The 21,874-nt window shown below is 40.1% G+C and overlaps 1 protein-coding gene across 1 annotated transcript; it reads right to left on the bottom strand.

Moving 5' to 3' along the window:
* Positions 1-4,210: 4,210 nt before the first annotated feature.
* Positions 4,211-7,753, bottom strand: LOC105926069 (amphoterin-induced protein 3). The gene is made up of 2 exons (XM_012862249.3): positions 7,262-7,753; positions 4,211-5,737 (listed from the first exon to the last, which is right to left on the bottom strand). Exon 2 carries the CDS (start codon positions 5,682-5,684, stop codon positions 4,317-4,319), a length of 1,368 nt encoding a protein of 455 aa, XP_012717703.2. The 5' UTR covers positions 5,685-5,737; positions 7,262-7,753; the 3' UTR covers positions 4,211-4,316.
* Between the last annotated feature and the right edge of the window lie 14,121 nt (positions 7,754-21,874).

Here is a 21,874-nt window from a genome sequence, read left to right as displayed (position 1 = left end):
AGGGAGCTAAAGATTAGGGTGATGGCAAAGAGGCTCTTCAGTCTCAAAGACTTGGAGCTCATCACCAAGGATAAATCGTCAACAAACCAATGGAAGCAACAGTTCTGAAAAGGGTTTAATTGCAGTAAAGCCAAAAAAGTTTATTTAAAAAAATGTTGAAAGGGTATTAAATGAAACACAAACAAAACTAGTCATCTTTTTTTTTTTTTTTTTTTTTTTTTGCTGATGCTTCTTTTGCATTGTTTTACTGACTTCAGAAGGAGACCTTATCTTATTTCCTGTCAGAAACGAATACCTTTGATGAATGAAAACAATTTTAAATCTAAATACAATGGTGATCATTGGAGAAAATCTGTCAGAGCCTGCAAAAGAATGGAGACTGATCTCCATCCAGCAGGAGAACACACAGCTCGAGCTGCAATGGAATGGTTTAAATCATAGCATATTCATGTTACAATGGCCCAGTCAAAGTCTAGGCTTAAATTGCCCAATCCGTGCATCACTTGAGATTTAAATTTAATCAATGCTTTTCATCCAACATCACTGACCGTGAGATGTTTTGCAAAGAAAAATGGGCAAAAATCTTAGTGTCTAGATGTGCAAAGCAGGTAGACGCACCCGAAAAGACCAGCGGCTGAAACTGGAGCTAAAGCTGGTTCTGCAAACTATTGACTCGGGGAGGCTCAATACAAAAGTATGCCAAGCTTTTCAACTTTTTTAGTAAATGGTTTTGAAAACGATTTTCCTTTTTCTTTGCGATATGCACCGCTTTGTGTTGGCTTACCACAATAAATCCAAATAAAATACATTAAAGCCTGTGGTTAGAATGTGATTTGTGTGGCTCTCTCTTCTGTGTCTTTTTCCCGCAAGCTGCCGCGATCTTACATAACCGTGGGCTCCTGTTGATCCTTTGACCCTTGAAATGCTCACATTGTGTCGTCTGTGTTTTTACCTTTCAGCAAATCACACCAGAATCCACCAATCCAACCCCCCACCCCCCAGCCCAGCTTTGTGCTTGTCACAGAACAGAGCCAGATTAGAGGGAGTTTAAAAAAATACAGGAATTAACAAAGCACCTGCTCGTGTGTCCTCATGGTAATCTGCTGAAGCCAAAGCCAGAGTCATCACATCAGTCTTTGTCTCTGTTATGCTGCCTTTGAAAATGAAAAAAAAAAAGGGGGTCATGGCATTACATCACGCCAGCACACAGCAGCGCGTTATGTAATCATTGTTCAGGGATTAAAATGTGAGAAAAAAAAAAAATGGAAACAAGAAAGTACATTGCAGCGCTCTCCTCATCTGACAGATTTTTATTTAATCTCAACGAATTTGGGACTCAGTGAGAGAGCCTCTGTTCCAGTTTCGCGCTCCGTTGCATTATAGATTATTAGCATTTTTTTGTGTTTGAGTTTACGGTTAAGGTCACCACTCAAATATGTTTTTTTTTTTCTTTTTGAGATTCACGGATACAGACGGCTCCTCTTAGACTTTACATGAAATATTAACTTTCATTCCCTTCAGTCGTCTGCAGTCTCCCACTCTGTGTTTGCATCGAGGTTCTAATACAAGCTCAATGAATTAGGGCAGCCTGGGCGTGCACAAATACATTACCTTCATCTTAGAGATGTCGTTTTCTATATGCCTTCATGCTCAATCACCCGTACGCTCTCTTCAGTCTTTTATAGGATCAACATAATATTTTTTTCTCTTCCCACGCACTCTTGTGCCTTCATGAAAGTGCATCTAAGTCCATCTTCTGCCTCTTTCATCTCTGTTGTTGTAGTGTGTAATTTTGTCATTTCAAGCATGTTAGGATCAATTACAGACAAAAAAAAAAAAAAATCCCTAAACATACAAATAACAGAAAAAAAAGCCTATGCAAAGTAATGCCCCCCGCTGGCTGTGCGTCAGTGCTGCTTGAAGAATTTGTCACTTCAGTTCAAATTTAGTGCTCGTGTTTGTTCCTCTGTGCTCAAAGTGCTCTGCTGTGCGTGATCAAAGAGTCACCGTCTTTGAAGAGCGGCCCAGTCGCTGCTTGGTTTTTGTTTGTTGACATTCCTGATTTCTTTATTTCACCATTTGCCAGATAAGCAGAGTGCAGATGGAGATTTTTCGGCTTGTTTTCTGGCAGATTACTGCAACAGGTTTGAATGTGATATGTATATGCATGAAGGATTACTGCAGGGGGGCACCTCTGTTTACTGGTAGATATGTTTATTTTTTTTTTGTTGTTGTTGCTAAAAGTCATCAAACTTTTGAATAAGATACTCAGGTCTTAGGGGCTGCTGAATCCTTTATTTGGGAAAAGGAGAGATTTTCAGGAAAAGAGAGTGATCCATAGACACACATACAATTATTCACATTTACATTTCTCAAATGAATTTTTGACTTTACAACCACACACTTTATTTTATGTGGTGGACAGACACAGTGTAGTGCATACTTGTGAAGGAGAAATAAATCTATAAAATGTGGAGTGTGATTGTATTCATCCCCTTTACTCTGAGACCCCTGAATAACATTGGATGCAAGCAGCTGCCTTCCAGAGTCCTCTGACTAGTAAATAGAGTTGTCCTGTGTGTAATTTATCTGGATTGTACTTACAGCTGTTCTGTGAAGGCTTCAGAAGTTTGTTAGAGAACATTAGTCACAGTATTCGGCATCCATGAGTTAACTATTTATAGAACCACTGTTTGTTGAAACTACATCTACACGTGTCTGACATTTTTGCTGATTCTTCTTTGATGAATTGCTCACGCTGCATCAGACTGGATGCTAAACATCTGCGAACATCAACGCTCAAGTTTTCCCACAGATCCTTAGTGGGCTATGGGCCTGGACTTTGTTTAGGCCATTGCAATGCATTGATATGCTTTGAACCATTGAATTGGAACCCTATATTTATATTTAGGGACTTTGTCCTACTGGCAGCTGAACCTCCACCTCAGTCTCAAGTTTTTTTATAGTCTGTTTTCTTTGAGGATTTCCCTGCATTTAGCTCTGTCCATCTTATCAATCATTCAGATTAAAAGGGGCTGAATGCGAAATCAGGGGCTGCACAGTTGGGAGCACTGTTGCCTTGCAACAGGAAAGTCCTGGGTTTGAATCCTGGTCTTTCTGCATGGCTTGCATGTTCTCCTCAAGCATGAGTGGGCTTTCTCCAGGTGCCCTGACTTCCTCCCACAGCGCGTTGTCTGTGTGTCTCTGTGTTGCCCTGTGGCAGACTAGTAACCTAGCCAGGGTGTACTCTGCCTCTCACCCAATGACTGCTGGAGATAGGCACCAGCACCTTATGACCCTACACAGATAAGAGGGTACAGACAGTGGATGGATGAATACCAAAGCAAGCCGCGCTTTTCAGTTTTTAATAATAAATAAATCCAATAGCAAGTATCTTTCGGACCCTGCTGAAGAAAAGCATCACCACTAAATGATGCTGCCACCACCGTGTTTCTGAGTGGCGATGATGTCGTTTTCTGCCTCACCTGGCATTATGCGAGAAGACTAGAAGGTGTAACGTACTTTAAATTTCTCCATGACTTTTTCCTAGGGCTGTCTAGTGCTGTTTGTTCATTGATGCTCTGTAAGTTGTGAAGTCACTGGATTTAACTGCAGGGTTAAGAGGTGCTGAGTACAAATGCTCTCCACTTTATAGATTTTTATCGGTTCAAATTTGAAAACCCTTTTCCTGCCTCTTTACTATTACTCAACACTTTGTGTGTTTGTCTAGCATGTGAAATCCCAATAAAATACACTGAAGTTTGTGGCTGTAATGTACAGAAAATCAAGGGTGTGAATAATTTCCCCAGAGATCGTGCACCAACCAATCAGGGCCGCACAGTTAACCTCCAGCTGATCACCGAGCGAGCAGCGAGTCTTTCTTATGAAACAAACATCCCTGCAGTCCACACAATCACTCAGCTGCAACGCATTGAGGGAGTTTTAATTCAAACTAAACGCTTTATGTGAGAAGTGAATCAGATTCAGCCTGATCCGACAAGAGATTCTCCTCCCACAGCTGCGGCTGGGTGCAAAAGAGAAGTTATTAGCTGATTTGTAAGACTGATAAAAGCTCTACGGTGCGGGTAATAAACCACTGTTGAAACTTTTATATCGACTACCTGGTCATGAGACACAGAAGAATTGGAACAGAAAATTGATTTTTTTTTTCTTTTTGTAAGTTGAAAAAGAGACATTAGAGCTCTTTCCCCCCCCCCCATCACAGCTTTTTCACTCAAATGACATCTCAACTCTTCTGAGTAAGAAGCTCATTGAAACCTCTGTCTCTACTGACGGTAAAAACAAAACATCGTCTGTCAGCAGCTCTGAGGTATCCATTCTATCCTTTCTTCAGCCACCGGCTGCTCCATGAAGGCCACGTGCCGCAAAGTTTCCGCGTTGGGTTGCCCTCTTGCAAAGGAAGAGAAAACACACGGCAAGGTGCCTTGGCTGTGGGGTGCCGGAGGCTGTTTGCAGAGGCCGCAGCGACACGGAGTCAGGAAGAGGTACGCCAGGATGAGGACCAAAGTCACCGTGCAGCCTAGCAGTGTTGTGTAACCTGTGTAAAATGGGTCCGCTGCAGGCAGCAGCACGGTCACGTTCACTTCACGCGTCGCGTTCAGCCCCTGCCTGACGTCCACGGCCGTGCAAAAATACACGCCTGAGTCATTGACGGCGGTGGCTCGGACGTCCAAGGTCCCGTTGGGGAAAATGCTCGTAAGTGTGCCGTTGGTGCTGGCCTGGGTGATGACGCCCCTGCTTGGCGAGAGCCACGTGAACGAGAGCTCGGTGCCGTTGAGGGACGTCTGGCAGTCCAGGCGAACCCAGTCGCCCGCGAAGACCACCACGTCGGAGAGGAGAACGGTCACGGGCTGCACGACCGCCTTCTCCACCGTGCAGTTCTGGAAGAAGCGGCTGTCACGGAGGAACTGGATGGATCTTCGGGGGTCCCCGTAAACATTGCAGGTGTGCTCATCCGCGAAGTCCTTGACCGAGTCGTAGTCCCTCAGATTCCAGTGCCAAAAGACGGCGTACATGGAGCAGTCGCAGATGAGCGAGTTGTTGTGAACGTACAGCCCCCGCTGCACCAGCCTGGGCAGAGCCTTCACATCCTCCCACGGCACGCTCGACATGCGGTTGGACGACAGGTCCAGCATAGCCAAGAAAGGATGCGTGTGATCCCGGATGGAGAAGAATGGGAAGTGTGTGATCTGGTTGAAGCTCAAGTAGACCTTCTTCAAGCTGCTCAGACCGCTCAGCGTGCCAGCCTCCACTTGTGTGATCTTGTTGTTGTAGAGACGGAGCTCCTCCAGCCTCCACAGGCCCTGGAAGTAGTGCGGCTCCACCATGTGAAGCCTGTTGGAGGACAGGTCCAGCAGTCTGAGGCCAGAGACGTTGGAAAACACGTCATGGCTGAGGGTGCGGATTTCATTGTGGGCCATCCAGAGTTTCTCCAGCCTGGGCATCCTGCTGAAGGTGTTCGGACCCAGCCAGGTCAGGTGGTTGTGGCTGAGGTCAAGGTTTGAGGGAAAGGAGGGCATGGATCGGGGTGGCTTAGCCAGACCCACAGAGCTACAAGTCACTGTGTCAGATAGGCAGAGGCAGATAGAAGGGCAGGTCTGCTCAGAGCCGTGGAGGAACCAGAACAGCAGGAGGAAAAGGGCTTGAAAGCGCCCAGAGGTCATGATTCAGGGAGTCCGATCCTTTAAATTCTCAAATCCCCTTTGTCTCGCTCTGGCTGGATGATAAGGAGAGAAAAGGCGAGAGTGTTAGACAGGGGCTCATTTTTTGTGAACTGTTTGAGCTTTTCAGCAGAGATGCAGGAAAACCACCTCCCAAGATCTTCTAATAACTCTGACAGGTGAAGAAAGAAGGCAATTTGCACCTAAAACACTCACTTTGGATGAAAAGATAATCAGCTTAGGCTTTTTTTCTATGAACGCATTTTTTAAACAATCACTCCTAGACTCTGTCTGTCTGTCTGTCTGTCTGTCTGTCTGTCTGTCTGTCTCTCTCTCTCTCTCTCTCTCTCTCTCTCTCTCCTAATAGGTAGTGTATATAGCTTTTCATTATTTGGTCATTAAAAACAAAGCTCACATAACTTTTTGGACTTTCAGTAGGATTCTTTTTTTTAAGTAAAAAATATACATAACCAGTTTTAACAAAAAAAATGCCCCTTTTTTTCTTTTGTCAGTCGACACAAATCGATCACAAATTGATCATCAAAACAGCTCTTTGATTATATCCTCTCAGTTAAGAAATTCCATTATGATTTTACAACGTTATAATTAAACTATAGATGCAAGCAGAATTGTTGGAGCCCCTTGTTAAGATGTGTAAAAAGCTTCAGATAAACCTACATTTCATTGTAGTAGCATTAAAAAAAAGCCAAGTTTCAGTTTACATCTATTTTACAGAGGACAAACGTGTAGTGAAGCATCTCATGTGCACTGTTAAGTACGGTGGAGGATCTGTGATGTGGTTGACCCGCATCTTCTCAAAATACCCTGGCTATTTTCTCATAACAGATTACATTAGGAAATCAGCCAGAAAACTGAGACTTGGGTCTTTTATCACAACAGTGATCTAAAACAAACGACCAAATCCGCACAGGGATGGCTCACCAGTCACTAAATCAACCTTCTCCTATTTGAGAGAGTTGAAATGATTAGAGCACGAGAGAAGACCCAGGACTTTGGACAATCTAGACCAGGCCTGTCAAACTCTGGTCCTCCGTGGATGCTGTCCTGCAGCGTTTAGTTGTGTCTCTGCTTCAACACACTGGAATTCAATAATTAGCTCATTAGAATGACCCTGTACAGCCTGACTGCATGGTGGGGAGGTGATTCAGCGGTTTGATTTGAGTTTGCCAGACCAGGAACATGTGTAAAATTTGCAGGACAATGGTTATCGAGGACTGCAGCTTGACACCCCTGATTGACAAAAAAGGTAAAGAATCCCTTTCTCTGAGCGCTCAAACCTTCTGGAACACCATCAAAGAACGCTAAATACTTTCCTATTGGCAAAAGGGTGTTAGTTTATCCCCACTGAACAAATATACCGAAAGGTTGTTTTTTTTCTCCAATGATTTCAGAGTAAAATCAACAGAAATGCCAATGCTATAAAATAGAAAGTAGTTTTAAAGCTTTTTATGCATCTTTACCAGGGTTGCAAATAAATGTGTACGCATCTGTAAAAAAAAAAAAAGGTTTACAATTTACATGTGTACAAAAAATAAAAAAATAAAATTGACAGGCTTCACCTTCAGCAGATGTTTCTTCTCAGTTGCAAAAAAAAAAAAAAAAAAAACCTAAAACTAATACGGTCTGCGTGGGATGCAGAGGCCAAAGGGTAAAAAGTTCACAATACTTCCAGAGGAGTGAGCATTTTGGCTCACTCGTTTAATCCAATTCTTCCCTCCAAAACATGAAAGAAAGGAACACGAATCCCAAATCCCAAAATAAACCGCCTAACAACGCCAAACTCCAACTTTACAGTTTTTTTCCCCCCTTCTTCTCCGTCTCCCTTTTCAAACTTGTATCCCATTAATGAAGACGCACAACACTGCAGCTTAAAATCCTTATCTCCTCCTTGGATCCTCCGCTCAGGGGATAATGTTCTTCTCTCTCCTTTTCCCCGCAGCCAACTTTAGGGTCTCCCTCCCGACTTTCTCTTCATCCCGAATAGGAGTGCCACTCGACAAACATCCTGTGGTGCTTTGCAGTGTATTACAAACAGCACCGAGCTCGCTTAATCTCCCGCAATCCCTCCTCCTTTCCTCTCTGTCATTTAGAGTCTTCCTCTCTCATCATTAAGTAATGATGCCGGTGGCTGCCCTTCTTTCAGGCTCATTCTTCCACTTTCTATTATGTTCTTTTCTACTATATGTCTCAGGGTTTTGCTTACTGCACACTAGTAGAACCCAGGAGCTTTTTTTTTTTTTTTTCTCTCATGAATTTTAGATGTATTATCCTGGTAACCTTTCACTAACACTCTCAGGGGGACAGAAATTAGTGTGTGACTCTCACTCTGTTGGTTTTCTCCCAAATGCTTATGAGCTTTCACACTCTGCAGAGTCCACTTTAATGCTTTTTTTTCTTCGTCTTCTTCTTCAGTGGTTCTGAATGGGTAAACCTTCCTTCCCTCTTTCCAATGCACACGTAGACATGTTTCCCAGAGTCTTACGCAGCGCATCCCTGTTTTTTTCACCCCCCTTTTCTGGGTCGCCAGCATTCCCCTTTTTCCATAGCCGTGGATTTTCACTGGATCTATGCTGTCTATGCCGCTTGGTCATGGTGGTCCTGACAGCTCTGATTTCTGTCACAGCAAATTAGCTTTGCCTCCCAGCAGCCACCTCCTCACCACCAGCCCTAACCCTCCACCTCCCTCCTCCGTGAGCGCCCGCGGCTTCCGACTGACTTCCGCACACTCATTCACGAGGAGAATAGGGATCCGCTGGATGGGGTTCACCGCTCTGGAGGTGGGATTCTGGAGGCCGATGCGGAGACCATGGGAATGCTAGTTTTAAGCCTTCAGTCAGATTTCTGTTTGGAGGAAGAAGAAAAAAAAAATCCCTCTTCAGTGGAGAGAAAGGATTAACGGCTTTTTTTTCCTTTTTTTTTTTAAAAAAAAAGCAACATTTGGATGTATTTGTGTTGCAAGCGATGCACATGTTTGGCATTGTGGCGTTACACACAATCTTGTCCCCAGGCTAGTCATCAGCTTTGCAACAACATGTAAGATATTCACCCACACAAGTGCATTTGAGACATATTAAAAAGGCTTTTTCCAACATGCCTTACTGGTAGGTGTTGCGGTTGCGTGGGCGTGGGATGTAGTTTTAACTTCTTTTTTTTTTTTTCTTTCTTTTTTTTTTTAAACTAGTTTGCCTATTTTCCTGCAAAGCCTTTATACGGACACCTTTTTTAAATATTTATGTTTCATTTATTGTTTGCAAGCATTATGTAACAGTGATGTTTGTTGAATAAGCTGCTCGAGTAAGCTGTGAGAGTGCTTTCCTGCATTCAACTGGGTCAGATAAACCCCCCTTTTAAAGCAGAAGCCGCATCTTTAGAAGCTTGTAATGATTCATGCTCCGGCATATGTTGCTTCGAAAATGGGTCTATAATCATGCCAGGGAAGCGTCAATGATTGCGTTTGTTTTCAGCTTTCAAAGGAAACATCGGGTGTTCTCAAACAGCTTGCAGAACTAATATCGACAGAATGTTTCTCCACCTCATTGTTTTCACTATTGGTGGAATCTTTGTAAAAAGGATGGCTTATTTTTGCACTTGTTTTGTGCGGCATTGTCCTCAAAAATCAATTTGATCAGAGCTTTACAAAGAAATATCGAAGTTTCTGTCTTTTTTTTCAGTCAGTCAGTTTTCTGTTGATTGTTTTTTCGATCATCTACAGTGCGGAGTGAGGTTTACTGGGATTTTATGGGATAGTTCAACACAAGGTTGCACATAATTGTGAAGTGGAAAGAAATTGATTTACAATTTTTCAACCTTGTATCCAATAAAAGTCCACCGCTTATGTGCAATAATCAGTTTGGGCGCTGATAATTTCCAGTTTTAACAGACTCCAACTTCGTAATGCTCTATTGCTATCTTCCACATTTTCTATCCTTCTGTTGCTTTAATTGCTCCTCCTCTCCCTTGGTGAGGAATTGAACAGTTTGATGGGTCGGGGACAAAGGATTTTTTTTAAAAGTCTATTCTTAATCTGGAAAAGCCACCTGTTACCTAGTGTATGTCTCTGCTTGCCTATTAACATTATGTAGAGAAGTCTCAGTAATCTATGGCTTTGGTGGGAGACTCTTATAACAGGTTTTCTTTTTTTTTGTACTCCACAAATTTTTGAAGAGTGACTAGAAAGAAAAAAAAAAAACATTCAAAACTTGCCTAGGGCCCTGCAGTGGACACAGTTAACACATGAATGAAGCTGCCTTGGTCCAAAGAGAGGAGATTTGAACTTTTTGGCCTAAATGCAGGACGTTTCAGAAATGTAACGTCACTTGGACTATGCCATGATAAGAGAGCTGCATGACAAGCATGCCCTCTACTAAACCTCTGAAAAGCAAAGTGCGCTGAAATTAAACACAACTTTTTATCTCCATAATGTGCGGGCCTATTCACGTAAGATTACATCATCATCGGAATTTGCTGCACCACTCATTACATTACAAAATGTTACTAGGTTGGTGGCTCAAAAACTTTATTACGCTATTGGCAAGTTATAACAATACTGGCTTTGTTATAATTAGAATGGCCAAGATTGTTACCTCGTAGGCTGTTGGTACATAATTGGTCGCCATGGTCCTGAATACAAACACGCGGCACACTTTTCAGATTTTTATTTGTAAAAACTTAAAAGCTGCATCATTTTCCTTCAACTTCACAGTTGTGAACTACTTTTTTTTCGGGTTATCGTCTCTAATCCCAATAAAGTACGCTGAAGTTTGTGGTTGAAACAAGACAAAATGTGGAACGGTTCAAAGGGTTTAAAGGGTTTTGCAAGACATTGTATATTCTGTCTGAAAAAGGTTTGCTTGGATGTCAGCATCAACAGATCCGTCATGTCTTCCCTCTACTTTCATTCGAGGATTGAACTGCAAATCTTTCCGCAAGCCCCTGTTTGTTTCTTCATCTTCCTGTCTATGTGTGCGTTGTCGGGCTGCGTGGTGCATCTCCAGCCTGCCGTTCTGAAAAAAAAAAAAAAATCCCTAATCTAATCAGTATCTTTGCATCAAGCAGTTTGGCAAATCCTGCCTTCGTCCTCCTCATAGATTTGATTAGACTCAGTGTATGCAGAACAGTCCCAGTCAGTCAGGTTCAGAGTGGACCTCCAAGCTTAAATCCTGACCTCGCTGCATCCCGCCTCCAGCAGAAAGCGATTTTCTTTTAACCATCTGCTGCAGAAGAGTGAGAGAGGGTGAAAAAATATAGACTGTAGCACAGGGAAATGTCTGCTCTTATCTTGCCCTTGAGAAGCAGCAAAGCCCAAGGAGTCGATTTTTAAAACTTCTATGCTCTCAGATGCACAAAGAGTACTTTTGTAAAACATAAAAAAAATAGGTAGACTTACTCTGTTATTATGTTTCTTCTGAGTTCGAAAACACTCTTTACCCTTTAAAAGATAAGCTTTTCCTCTCAGCTTTTAATTTTACTGGCAGAACTCTGCATCTAAAAGAATGAAAAAAAAAACAAAAAACAAATCCGGCAAATACCACGAATAGCAGCACAAACTTCTGACAATACATCACATCTTTTGAAGAAAAAAAAACAGTGTCATATATTAAATTAATAAAATTCTTATCTTGTTGACCAAATTGGGGAAATTAACTGAGAAATATTAAGAAAAAAAATATATTCGGTGAGAACTGATAATTTATCTGTTATTCCAAAGCAACTTTGCAACATAGGTGTAACATCCCCACTGCCTCTCTCTGTCCGTTTTGAACCCTTGAACCTGATCATGTGCATATTTGTTAAGCTCTTATTCTTTCTTTCTACAGTGTTTTGCCAGCAGGGCTTGTAGCCAGAGTTTAAAATATGAATGAGTCAGTGTCTGGATAAAAATTCATAGGGTTTAGTTGTTTTTCTCTCTCTTCCCTCTGTCAATTTTCAGTCTGGAAGAGCATTTGGTTATAAACCAAAAGGAGTTTCAAGCAAATGTGATTGTTTGCTTGTCACAAATCGCTGCTCAGTAGCACCACATGCTCTGCAGTAATGTTGATTGCGCTGCATTGTCTGAGAAAATAACAACAAAAAAAACTCTCCAAATTCTGCAAGGATTGTGGTTTGTGTATGTTGCAAAATATGTGCAGCACAAGTTTCACTCTAGAGTAAACACAATATAATTTAATCTCCAGGTTCTCCACTCTCCTGGATTTGCTTTGGAGTGCAGGGACTGTGAAGAGACAACCACACCATCTAGTGGTTTAAGGCTCCATTTAAAACATGATGACTCAATGAGCCTATTCATTCTGAATGTTGCTACAACAACAACAAAAAAACTCAGAGCAAATGTTAACTACTGATCCAGTAAATAACAGTTAAATACACAAGATTAACATATAGCAGCAATATTTAGGTAAATAATTGAAAGAGCTTGCAAAACGATACAAAACCCATTGATAGAAAATCAAAGTTTAGACAGATTGGCAATGTGTGGACAGGAACTTGGGCTGCAAACTAGTGAAGGAATCAACTTACCTGCAGCTGCTGTAATATTGTGTAAGAGTCTTCAATCATCTCTTTGTTATTTGTGCTTTGCTTTCCAAAGGAGTCAGACTTTCTTCTCTCCACCCATTTCCCATACCTGGCTAATCTTTGCGGGGTTGCAGGATGAACGATGACTATCTGCTGCACTCTATGATTGAGAGACTGGGTACATCCTGGAGAAGGTGCCAATCCATCACAGGGCAACAAAGAGATAGTTGAGCCAAAAAAGCAACCAATCACTTGGAAACGTAAGGTAAACTTTACAGCGGCCAGTTAACCCGATGTTAACCTATGTTTTTGAATGGTGAAAGTAATGATTTGGTAATATTATGCAACAAGTAAAGTAATTACAACGTAATTACCAGTCAGTATAAGCTTCAACTAGCTTGTTAACTATGCAGTGATAACTTGGTAATAGATAGCTACTAATTTGTTAATATTTTTTTTACTAAAAATAATTATAATTAATAGACAGAACTTTTCTGTCATGATAACTGATCTCTCCTCCTCTTCTTTGATCCCTCTGACCTCTGGCATACCTCAAGGATATATTCTGGGGCCTGTTCTTTTTTCACTGAACATGCTGCTATTAGGACCTACCATTGCACGCCATAATCTGCAAATCTATCTGCCAGTCACTCCCAACTCCCCACTCGGTCTAAACTCCATTTACAGCTGGTTAAAGGACTTTTGTCATAATCTGGGTTTTGTTTTGGTTTGTTTATTATTTGATCAGCTGTTCCTCTCTTCCACCTCAGGTTTTGTTTCTATTCTGTCTTGTTTTGGATTCTTCAGCTTATGTACTGTTTTAGTTTACCCGGTCTTTGTATTAGTTCTGATCTCCCTTCTGTGCTCTGTTTAGTCTTAGTTTTATCTTCTGTCTTAGGTTTGTTCTTCATGGTTATTTATGTTCTAGGGTTGGTTTAGTGTTTGTTCCTTTCCACGTGTTTTCTGTCAGCTTGTTTCCTCCTGCAGCCTCTTCCCTCACTCTGATTACCTCCACCTGTTTCTGGTTAATTGGCTCACTCTCTCTCCTTTGTTCTCCTGCCTTTTTAAGTCTGCCTCCTCTGCCACTTCCCTGCCAGTTCATCGTCAATTCTTGTCTTGTTATATAGTGTCTTTCCTTGTCAAGCCTCCGGTGAGTTTAAGTTCCACATTTTCCTTTTGCTTGTTATAGCTACCTCTGGATTTTGGACTGCCATTTTTGTATCATTTTTGGATTATGATTTTGGCCACTGGTTTGCCCATATCTGCTCATTAAATCCTGCTTTATCACAAACCTCTTTTGTCTGGTCGAATTCTGGGTCCTCCTGTCTCTGAGCCTCCCATGACAACTTTAAGCATTGGCTGTCTGAAAATTTCCTTCATTTCAATAACGACAAAACGGAATGGATTTTGTTTGACTCCTCCAGTAATTCATGTAAATATTTCTCCCAGTCTAGGTCTTTCACTCCCCCACTTCAATCTAGTGGTAAAAAATCTAGGAGTGAAGCTTGACTGTAGCTTAAAACTCGATAAACAGATTGGTTCAGTTGTAAAAACAAGCTTCTTTCAACTCTGTCTGCTTTCCAAAGTAAAGGCTCTACTTTACCTTGAAGATGTGCAATGTGGAGAAGGCCATCCATGCCTTTGTAATCTATAGACTTGATTATTGTAATGCTTTATATGTCGGTATTAATCAGTCTTCCATCTCTCACTTACAGCTTGTACAAAACTCCGCCGCTCGCTTACTGACTAATACACATAAATATGAACCTATCACTCCTACCCTTTCATCTTTGCACTAGCTCCTGGTTCAGTTGAGGATACAGTTCAAGCTGTTGATTGTTTTTAAATGTTCTTGCAACACCCTACATTTCTGGACGTTTGAAAATCCACCAACCCAGCAGAACTCTATGTTAGCCTGGAATAGTTTTCCTTTTTAGCTGCGCATCATCTCTGACCTGGTCCTGTTCAAAGCCAATCTTAAAACCCATTTATTTAAAAGGGTTTTTGAAGTTTAACTTTTAATGATTTTATATTCTTTTTTGTTTTTATTGTGGGTGTAATTTAACTAGCACTGTTCTTTTGTGCTCTGTAATTATTTATTTTATTTTGCACTTTGGTCAAGTCTACTCTTTATTGGAAGGTGCTTTAAACATAAAGTTTCTTATTTATTAATATGATAACAGTTGATTAATAGGTAGTAAACTATAAACATTTAATTACCCTGCATTAACTGCTTGTAACAATGTGGTAACAATTAAATGGTGGTTTGGTAATAGATAAGTGATCATTTGGAAATATTGTCTAACTATCAAGTTAGGAAATGGTAGTAACAGTTTATAATAATGTGGTAACAATGGAGTGATATTTTTGTTAATAAAATGTTATAATTTGGTGACATTCTATAACTCCGGGATAAGTATAATTTATTTACCTGGTAGTAACAACTTGAACAATATGGTAACAATGGAGTAATAGTAATGTAAAGTAATGATAGGGTGATGCCTAAATAAAAAAATAACCCCAATTTATTTACCTTGTGGTGACCAGTAGGGAAAACATTAACAATGGAATATTAGTTTATCTTGACACACAAAATATTTAGGATAAGCAAATTTATGTTTATAACAAATTGGGCTTTTTATTAAGTGAAATCAATATTTCAGACAATTTCAAAGTTTAACATTTAAGTGTACTGCTTAATAAGACTCAGCAGTAATAAAGAATAAATCAAACGTCATCAAATTAATTGAAAAAATGCCATGTTTGTGTAATCATAAATGATTACAGTACTGGTCATTATTAAACAGGACCTATGCCTCCTTTTAAACAAGTTAGGATAGGACTGTGGGCTATACAAAATATGCTCATTACATTTTAAGCACAAAATCATTCTCAGATAATGAGATTTCACCTCCCCAGTTTCACCTATTTTGAGCTCTTTTCAGAATGAGTTAGTTTTTAGGGCCCTGTGTGCCCCAAACTCAATGTTTACACTCGCACTTTCTTTGGCAATGTGGCTGGGACATTGCAATCAAAAATAAAATGAAGCCACACAGCTCTGTTCTTTGTGTCTGGGAGAATGTGCATGGACACAAATTGTTTATTGAAGCAAACAACCAAAAAAAGATTTATTTTCCAGCAGCCACTGTACAGCGGTAAAACCACCTGACCAAACGTGCTACTCTTCTAATAAGCAGAGTTCGGCTTGGGTTGCTAGTTGAGATTTCCACTGGATGCTTCACAAGATACTGAAGCAATGGGTTAAAGAGGAACCGGTACGTTAATGAGTAGCCTGATCATGAGCAACCTTTCTATGTTAACATTTGGAAATCAGTTTGAGATTTGAAACTTTAATGACATTTTCTAAAGTCATTGAAAAAAACAGCAGCAGCTGTTTTGTTATAGGATAGTAATATTTTGGCAAGAAACTGTTCAGTTCTCATGCTGGTACACTTAAAAAACGAAACAAAACAAACAAAAATAATTTATTGGTAACATAAATGTAACAAGAGCCAAATAATAAAGATACAGTTCTGGATTTTTTATTTTTTTTAATTACTTGGGTTAATATCAGCCTACATTAAATGTCTAAGTTGATGGCTCTTCCCATTACTCAGCAACACCTCTACTGCAAATAACTGTCTGAGCTCTTGTTCATCCTCTTGACCAGAAGACTGACTCAGGGCCTCGGAGATGTGTTTCATTCCTGGGCACAGCCACATATAGTAAATGTTTTCCTCTCCACTTTTGCTACACGTACCCTACCCTCATGCTCTGTATGAGAGATTGCTGCAAGTCAATGACTCGATGCAATCAGCTGGGCTTTCTTAGATAGAAAACTCTTAAACCAGTCTGTCTATGGTTCCTTGAGATGACTTGATGTGAATTCAGACTGTATAAATATAATTTAACTGTATTGAATATTAGTTATTACCAGGTTATATTCTGGTAGTTTCTTTGATATCTTGAAGAATCATGGCTGTAAAGTGATGACTCAACGTTCTGTTTCATTACGTGGTGATAACACATTCCACCAACATTAGGTAAGATTATGATTACAAAGGAGCACCTATAGCAGTTTGTGTGAAATAACAACAAAGGGTCCAGTGACACATCTGAGAATTTCAAATTCAGTGATCCATCAATTCTTTGTAAGAGTTGTAGTGCTTGCACATTTTTTGAGCAAACGACTGCAGCTTTCAAAATAGTGATTTATTGTATTAAGTTTCACAGAAGCTGTTACACCAAGGTAATTACATTGAAACAATTTTGGTAGATCTATGATATTGCCAAATTAGTGAGTGTTTATCACAAAGCTGTTACTAAAAATCTGTCACAAAGATTATTTAATCAAAATTCATCAGACTAATCTATGAAAAGACCAAAGATACAGACTAAAACAGAGAAAACAATAAACGTAAAAATAAATGATACTATTTTCGCATAGTTGATCTGCTGCAGTTAGCATTTATAGGCCCCCACACTCCTTTTTTTGTCCTGCAATTCTCTATTATTTAGACTCACAAGTCACTATTTGCTGCCAGCCAGGTACAAGGTCAGCTAGATGAAATGGACCAAAAAAATCAATGGAAAAAAATTAGAAGTGGTTTAAAATATTTGCTCAGGGCTATAAATCAGACGATAATTTATGGTAAATTTGTCCAATAGCAAAACTTTCTGTAGTGTATCGTTTCACCAACAAATAGCTGGAAGTATTACACAAACGCTGAGTTGTTACAATGTTAATGCAATCTGTTACTACCAGATAGTTACATGGTAACAATCGTCTTAGGTTTATGATATTAGTGCATATTACAATTTAATGTTAAGCTATTACCCTGTAGTTACACAGGAGGAGCTACTGTACTCTATATACACAAACTAAGCTTGCAAGTAGAGCCGAGTTAGATGCCTATGCTCTCCAGTCAGAAATGATAAAATAATGAATGAAATCTCAAGCAGAAATAAAATTTCATGGAGATGTTCTGATATTTATTTTCTGGCTTTTGCATCACCCACGAGACATATGCATGACTCTTGATTAGAATCCAAACTCATGTTTTCACATTTATCAGTTCATCTAGAGGAGCATGCAGAGCTGAGGGCTCGGGGTAGGAACTGCCCCACATCTCTTTAGCCTCTATTATCTCTGTTGATTGTTAACGGATTTCAATTAGGATTCACAGGAGTTGATATGATTGCTTGCTGTTTATCCTTTCTTGCTTCCTTCCATGGAAGCCAATTATGCATTAGTGGCAGTAGATGAGCGCTGGACGCTGCTAATGGCTCTGCCTCACCCTTTGTGTTCACATTACTGAAGGATATGGCTTGTGAAATGAGATCGCTACTGACTACTGTGCTATCAGTGCTCGTGCTATAAAACATTATGGACCAGAACATAGTAAATTGCATGACGTGACTGTGGGGTGGCAGGCTGTCAACTCCTTCCCTTCTCTTTTATCTGTTATCCTCTCATCTCCTTCATACTTTTCCTCTGATTTTTGCATTCTCCTGCTCCTCTACCCATTCTCATCCTTAGTCTTGTCTACTCTAGCCTCCTCCCTGCTCATCTAGGAGATCCTTCTTCCTCTTACGTCTTCTGCGCTTTTCTCCTTGTCCAATCATTTTCTTCTTGCTTTGCATTTATCCTCTAGACTCTTTATCTCCTGATATGATTAGTCTTTTACACCTTTCCTCTCTGCTCATAATCTTCTGCCCTGCGGTTACCAGACTGTGAAAACATTAGCCAAGTCTCCGTTTACCTTTCCATAAAACTTATGGTGAGTTAACATATTTTAGAAAATGTGGTGTTCCAGGTTTGAATACTGTTGTGCCATTACCCACCATTTTAAGTTATTTAATGTTTATTAAAAAACTCTCAGTCTGTTAGGTATTGTCCGGTGAATATCAGCCCAAACAGCTGATATCATGACAATAGTGGAAAGGGTGATTCACGCATTCTTTTAACAGTAAACTCCGCACACAGATGGGAAAATGAGTGAAAACTTCTCTTCAAATATAAGAATTTATTAACAGAAATAAAAATGAACATCCAGAGAACACAACTATAGAATGTTGTTTATCTGAATTAACTCTATATTTCAATCAACAAATTGAAACTTAACTAAACTACTAAGCAAACTTAAGATAAAAAGGCACTATGTACACACAGAAAAGAAACAAAAAGGACAAAATAAAATAGTTACAAACCATCATCAGAATGATTCAGTGAATCCTGGTTCACTGCAGATCTAAGTTAGAGAATCAAAGCTCGTATTGAATAATGTGGAATGAGGTTAAATTGGCTTAACTAATGTAGAACAACCCTTGGTATCCTTTTCAACCCATTCGCTATGCAAATCTGAGTTAGATTATTTGAGGAAATAACATTTTAAAGAATGATTTGCTCAATAAAATTCAATAACCCTTAGGGACACTTGATTTTATCAATGCAATTATTTCTCCAGAAAGCTAGAGGGCGCTTTAGCGATCAGTCATTGGCTTTATGGGTCAATCCAAAGTTACTCAACTACAATTACAGTATGTGGCGGCTCTCCAAACTCCATTCGGATCCTCCGCAGAGGAAGATGAGAGCAGCTTAAAGCAGTGGACCAGGCACTTAATACAGTGGGCCCCTTGCTGTGAGAACAGTCACTTGGGAGGGTTGACTGCAGCAGTCACATACATTTAAGTTTATTTTGGCCTCAGCTCAGCCTTAGAGTCTGATCTTATATTGTTTTCCTCTTGGCTGATTTCACAACAACACACAGTTACGAATGCCATATTAATTTTAGGCTTTTAATGAGGTATTTGAATTGTTCTATTTTCAGGATAGATATAAAACTTTCAACATTTGAACAGAACTGACAGAGCCTGTTCTGTCAAACTGGTCATTGGTCCTTGCAATGACATTGGTCATTACAATTTAACAGGACTGAGGTCAGGCCATGAAAATTTTTCTGAATCATCTATTCCAAAAGCAAACACCTTCAAGCTTGAAGCTGCCATTACAGAACAGCCAAATATCTGCTTTTACGGTGAGAAAAGATGCACAATGAGCTACTTGGGTCACAGTGACACAAAGCATGTTTGGAGGAGTGAAACTGAGGCTTTTAGACCTCAGAATACTGTATAAACTGTCAAGCATAATGATGGTAATCATGCTGTTGTGCTGCTAGTGGTACTAGTGTACTGTACAAAGTGAGTGGAGTAATTAAGGAGTACTTCCACCAAATCTATCTTACTTCATCCCATACCAAAACCTGGGGGGAAAAAAATGACAATGATATCGAGTACACCTAAAAAAATCTTTTGGAATGCACAGGCTTCCGGAACAAATTTCGCCTGAAATCTGTTCAAAATGTACGGCTGTAGGTAAATGTTGATACTTTTCCATGGAGCCAACCAGTTTACATGAGCTCTACCAGTTGTGATAAGAAGAGCGGTCAATCAACCAGCCTGAAATATACTAGAAGATTGTTGATGGCCATAAGAAGCATGTGGATCCTCCTTAACTTACTAAATGATATTCATCCAAGTACAGAAAGGGGTAAGTGTAGATATCTAAATTTGTTACTGATGCCGTAAATCCTAAATTTCTTACACAGCTGTAAATCACAACAAGAAAATTATATATATTTTTTTCATTTAGGCAATCTTTTAATTTAACTCATCTAACATGCCACTGAAGATGTTCACCTCATCAATGGTAATTACTTTTTTGTTACAAGTGAAGCTGAAAGGAACACTACATTAAGCTGCAGCTCGTGTTTATTTGGGTAAAAAAAAAAACTGATGGCAACATGAACAAATAAGGTGTTTTATCGAGATGAAAGATGGGAACCTCAGTGCGTTTCTTTTACGTCTGCACTCCAAGTTTGAGATACTGTGATGGATCCGTCAGCAAACCTGTCCGCGCCACCTGAGCCACACCGCCGGTGCCACTATGTCACTGCTCTCTCCTCAGACAGACACCCTGGGACATGTTGGGTGATGAGCAGTTTGCGGTTCCATCAAGGATCTCCGGGGCCATCCGTGGAAAATGAAACCATCTCCGAGCAGGTAACTCAATTTAACTCGTGGCCACTTTCTCTGGAGCTACAAGCACAAATACTTTCACGTCTGATGAGATGAGGCAACAGAGCATGGCCGGAGTCACTGAGTGCAACAGGACAGGCCCACTTCACCCAAATTGCCTGGACATGGTCAGGGTTTTCCGCCACTTTCATAGACGGAGAAGCGAAGACTGGGGAGGAGAAAGGTTCAGGACGTTTTCTCCTGCCTTTTCAATCAATAGACTCGACTGGCTTTAATCATGGAACTATTGAGTGCTGGAGCTTGTAGGGGAGATAGTTGGTCGTCTGGAACTATTCTTAACTTTGTGCTACACTTCAAAGGCATTCCCCTGCTCATGTGGGAGTATAATGTATTTGAACTTTCAGCATTTTTCTGTTTCTCTTTGTGTCCCACTTTTAGAAATCGTGTTTTTTTTCCTATGAGAGGTTCTCGAGGAAATATATATATATATATATATATATATATATATATATATATATATATATATATATATAAATCTTCCAGGTTTATATGCCTTAGTTATAGCCCTGGTTGTACTAATTTGTTATTGCAGGTAGATTAATGTTTGCAATCTGACCTATTTTAGGCATGTACATCATTGCCAGGAAACACTGTAAGTATCAGGATTCAATGATGTTCCATTCCTATACGACACATGCAGATGGTTGCATGTAGGAGTAAAACACTTATCATTTTATAGGTCTCTGACAGCGTTCTTCAAGATGTCTCTAAAGAAAAATACTGGAGGAAGATGAGCTGACAACAGTCCGCTGGTGAGTGCATAAAGTCAGAGCACAGAACTGCATGTAGCTTCTTAAAGACAGTAATTCAGGTTTGGGCTTTTCTAAACTGTAGCCATTACATCTGCAAAGCGCAGTTTGACTGCAAATGGCGGCTGCCAGTGAAAAACTAAATCTTGTATCAGAGACGCTTTTCATTTATTTTCAGAAAAGGGACTGTCCAATGATTCCCAAATGAGACCTGCTGTGCAAAGACAATTTTATTTACTAATATTCAACACACTCAGACTGAAATCATTTCTGGAACATTTACTTCTGCATGATTGTCCTCAAATAAATAAGGATGTCTACTGAATTTCAAATGTTCTATCAATGAGGTGTGGGGTGAGCTTGATTTCAAGCATAGCATGTGGAAAATAAATCTGTACTCCAATTTTTCTCTTATGTTTCTAATGTTGACTGAGACTAAAATGTATCTTATACATCAAATTTCTACCCTTGGTCAATTACACTGTTCATTCTATTTCCAGCATTTCTGTTTTCACAAGGAGGCACACAGCCAGGCATCATAATTTGGGAGGTAGAAGCTGGACCAAAGCACAGATAGGAACTTGGGAGCAACATGAACTTAAATGGAAACAGAAAGGCAGGACACAGTGTATAAATAAGGAGCTGGAGAACGTGCAGGGGGTTGCATAACAGAGGAATTAACAAAAGGGCTGTGAATACCAGGCAGCTTATATACAGGGGAAGTGAGGAGAGAAAGCATGGAGAGCAGGTGTAAGTAATCAGATGAATATGCTTCCTTCCATGCTACAGCTGAGAACAATAAAGGCATAGAGC

This window comes from Fundulus heteroclitus, unplaced genomic scaffold (assembly GCF_011125445.2).
Source record: "Fundulus heteroclitus isolate FHET01 unplaced genomic scaffold, MU-UCD_Fhet_4.1 scaffold_641, whole genome shotgun sequence".
In the NCBI taxonomy this organism is placed as follows: Eukaryota; Metazoa; Chordata; class Actinopteri; order Cyprinodontiformes; family Fundulidae; genus Fundulus; species Fundulus heteroclitus.
The sequence above is the reverse complement of the archived record's forward strand: the minus strand, read 5'-3'. Positions and strand labels throughout refer to the sequence as shown.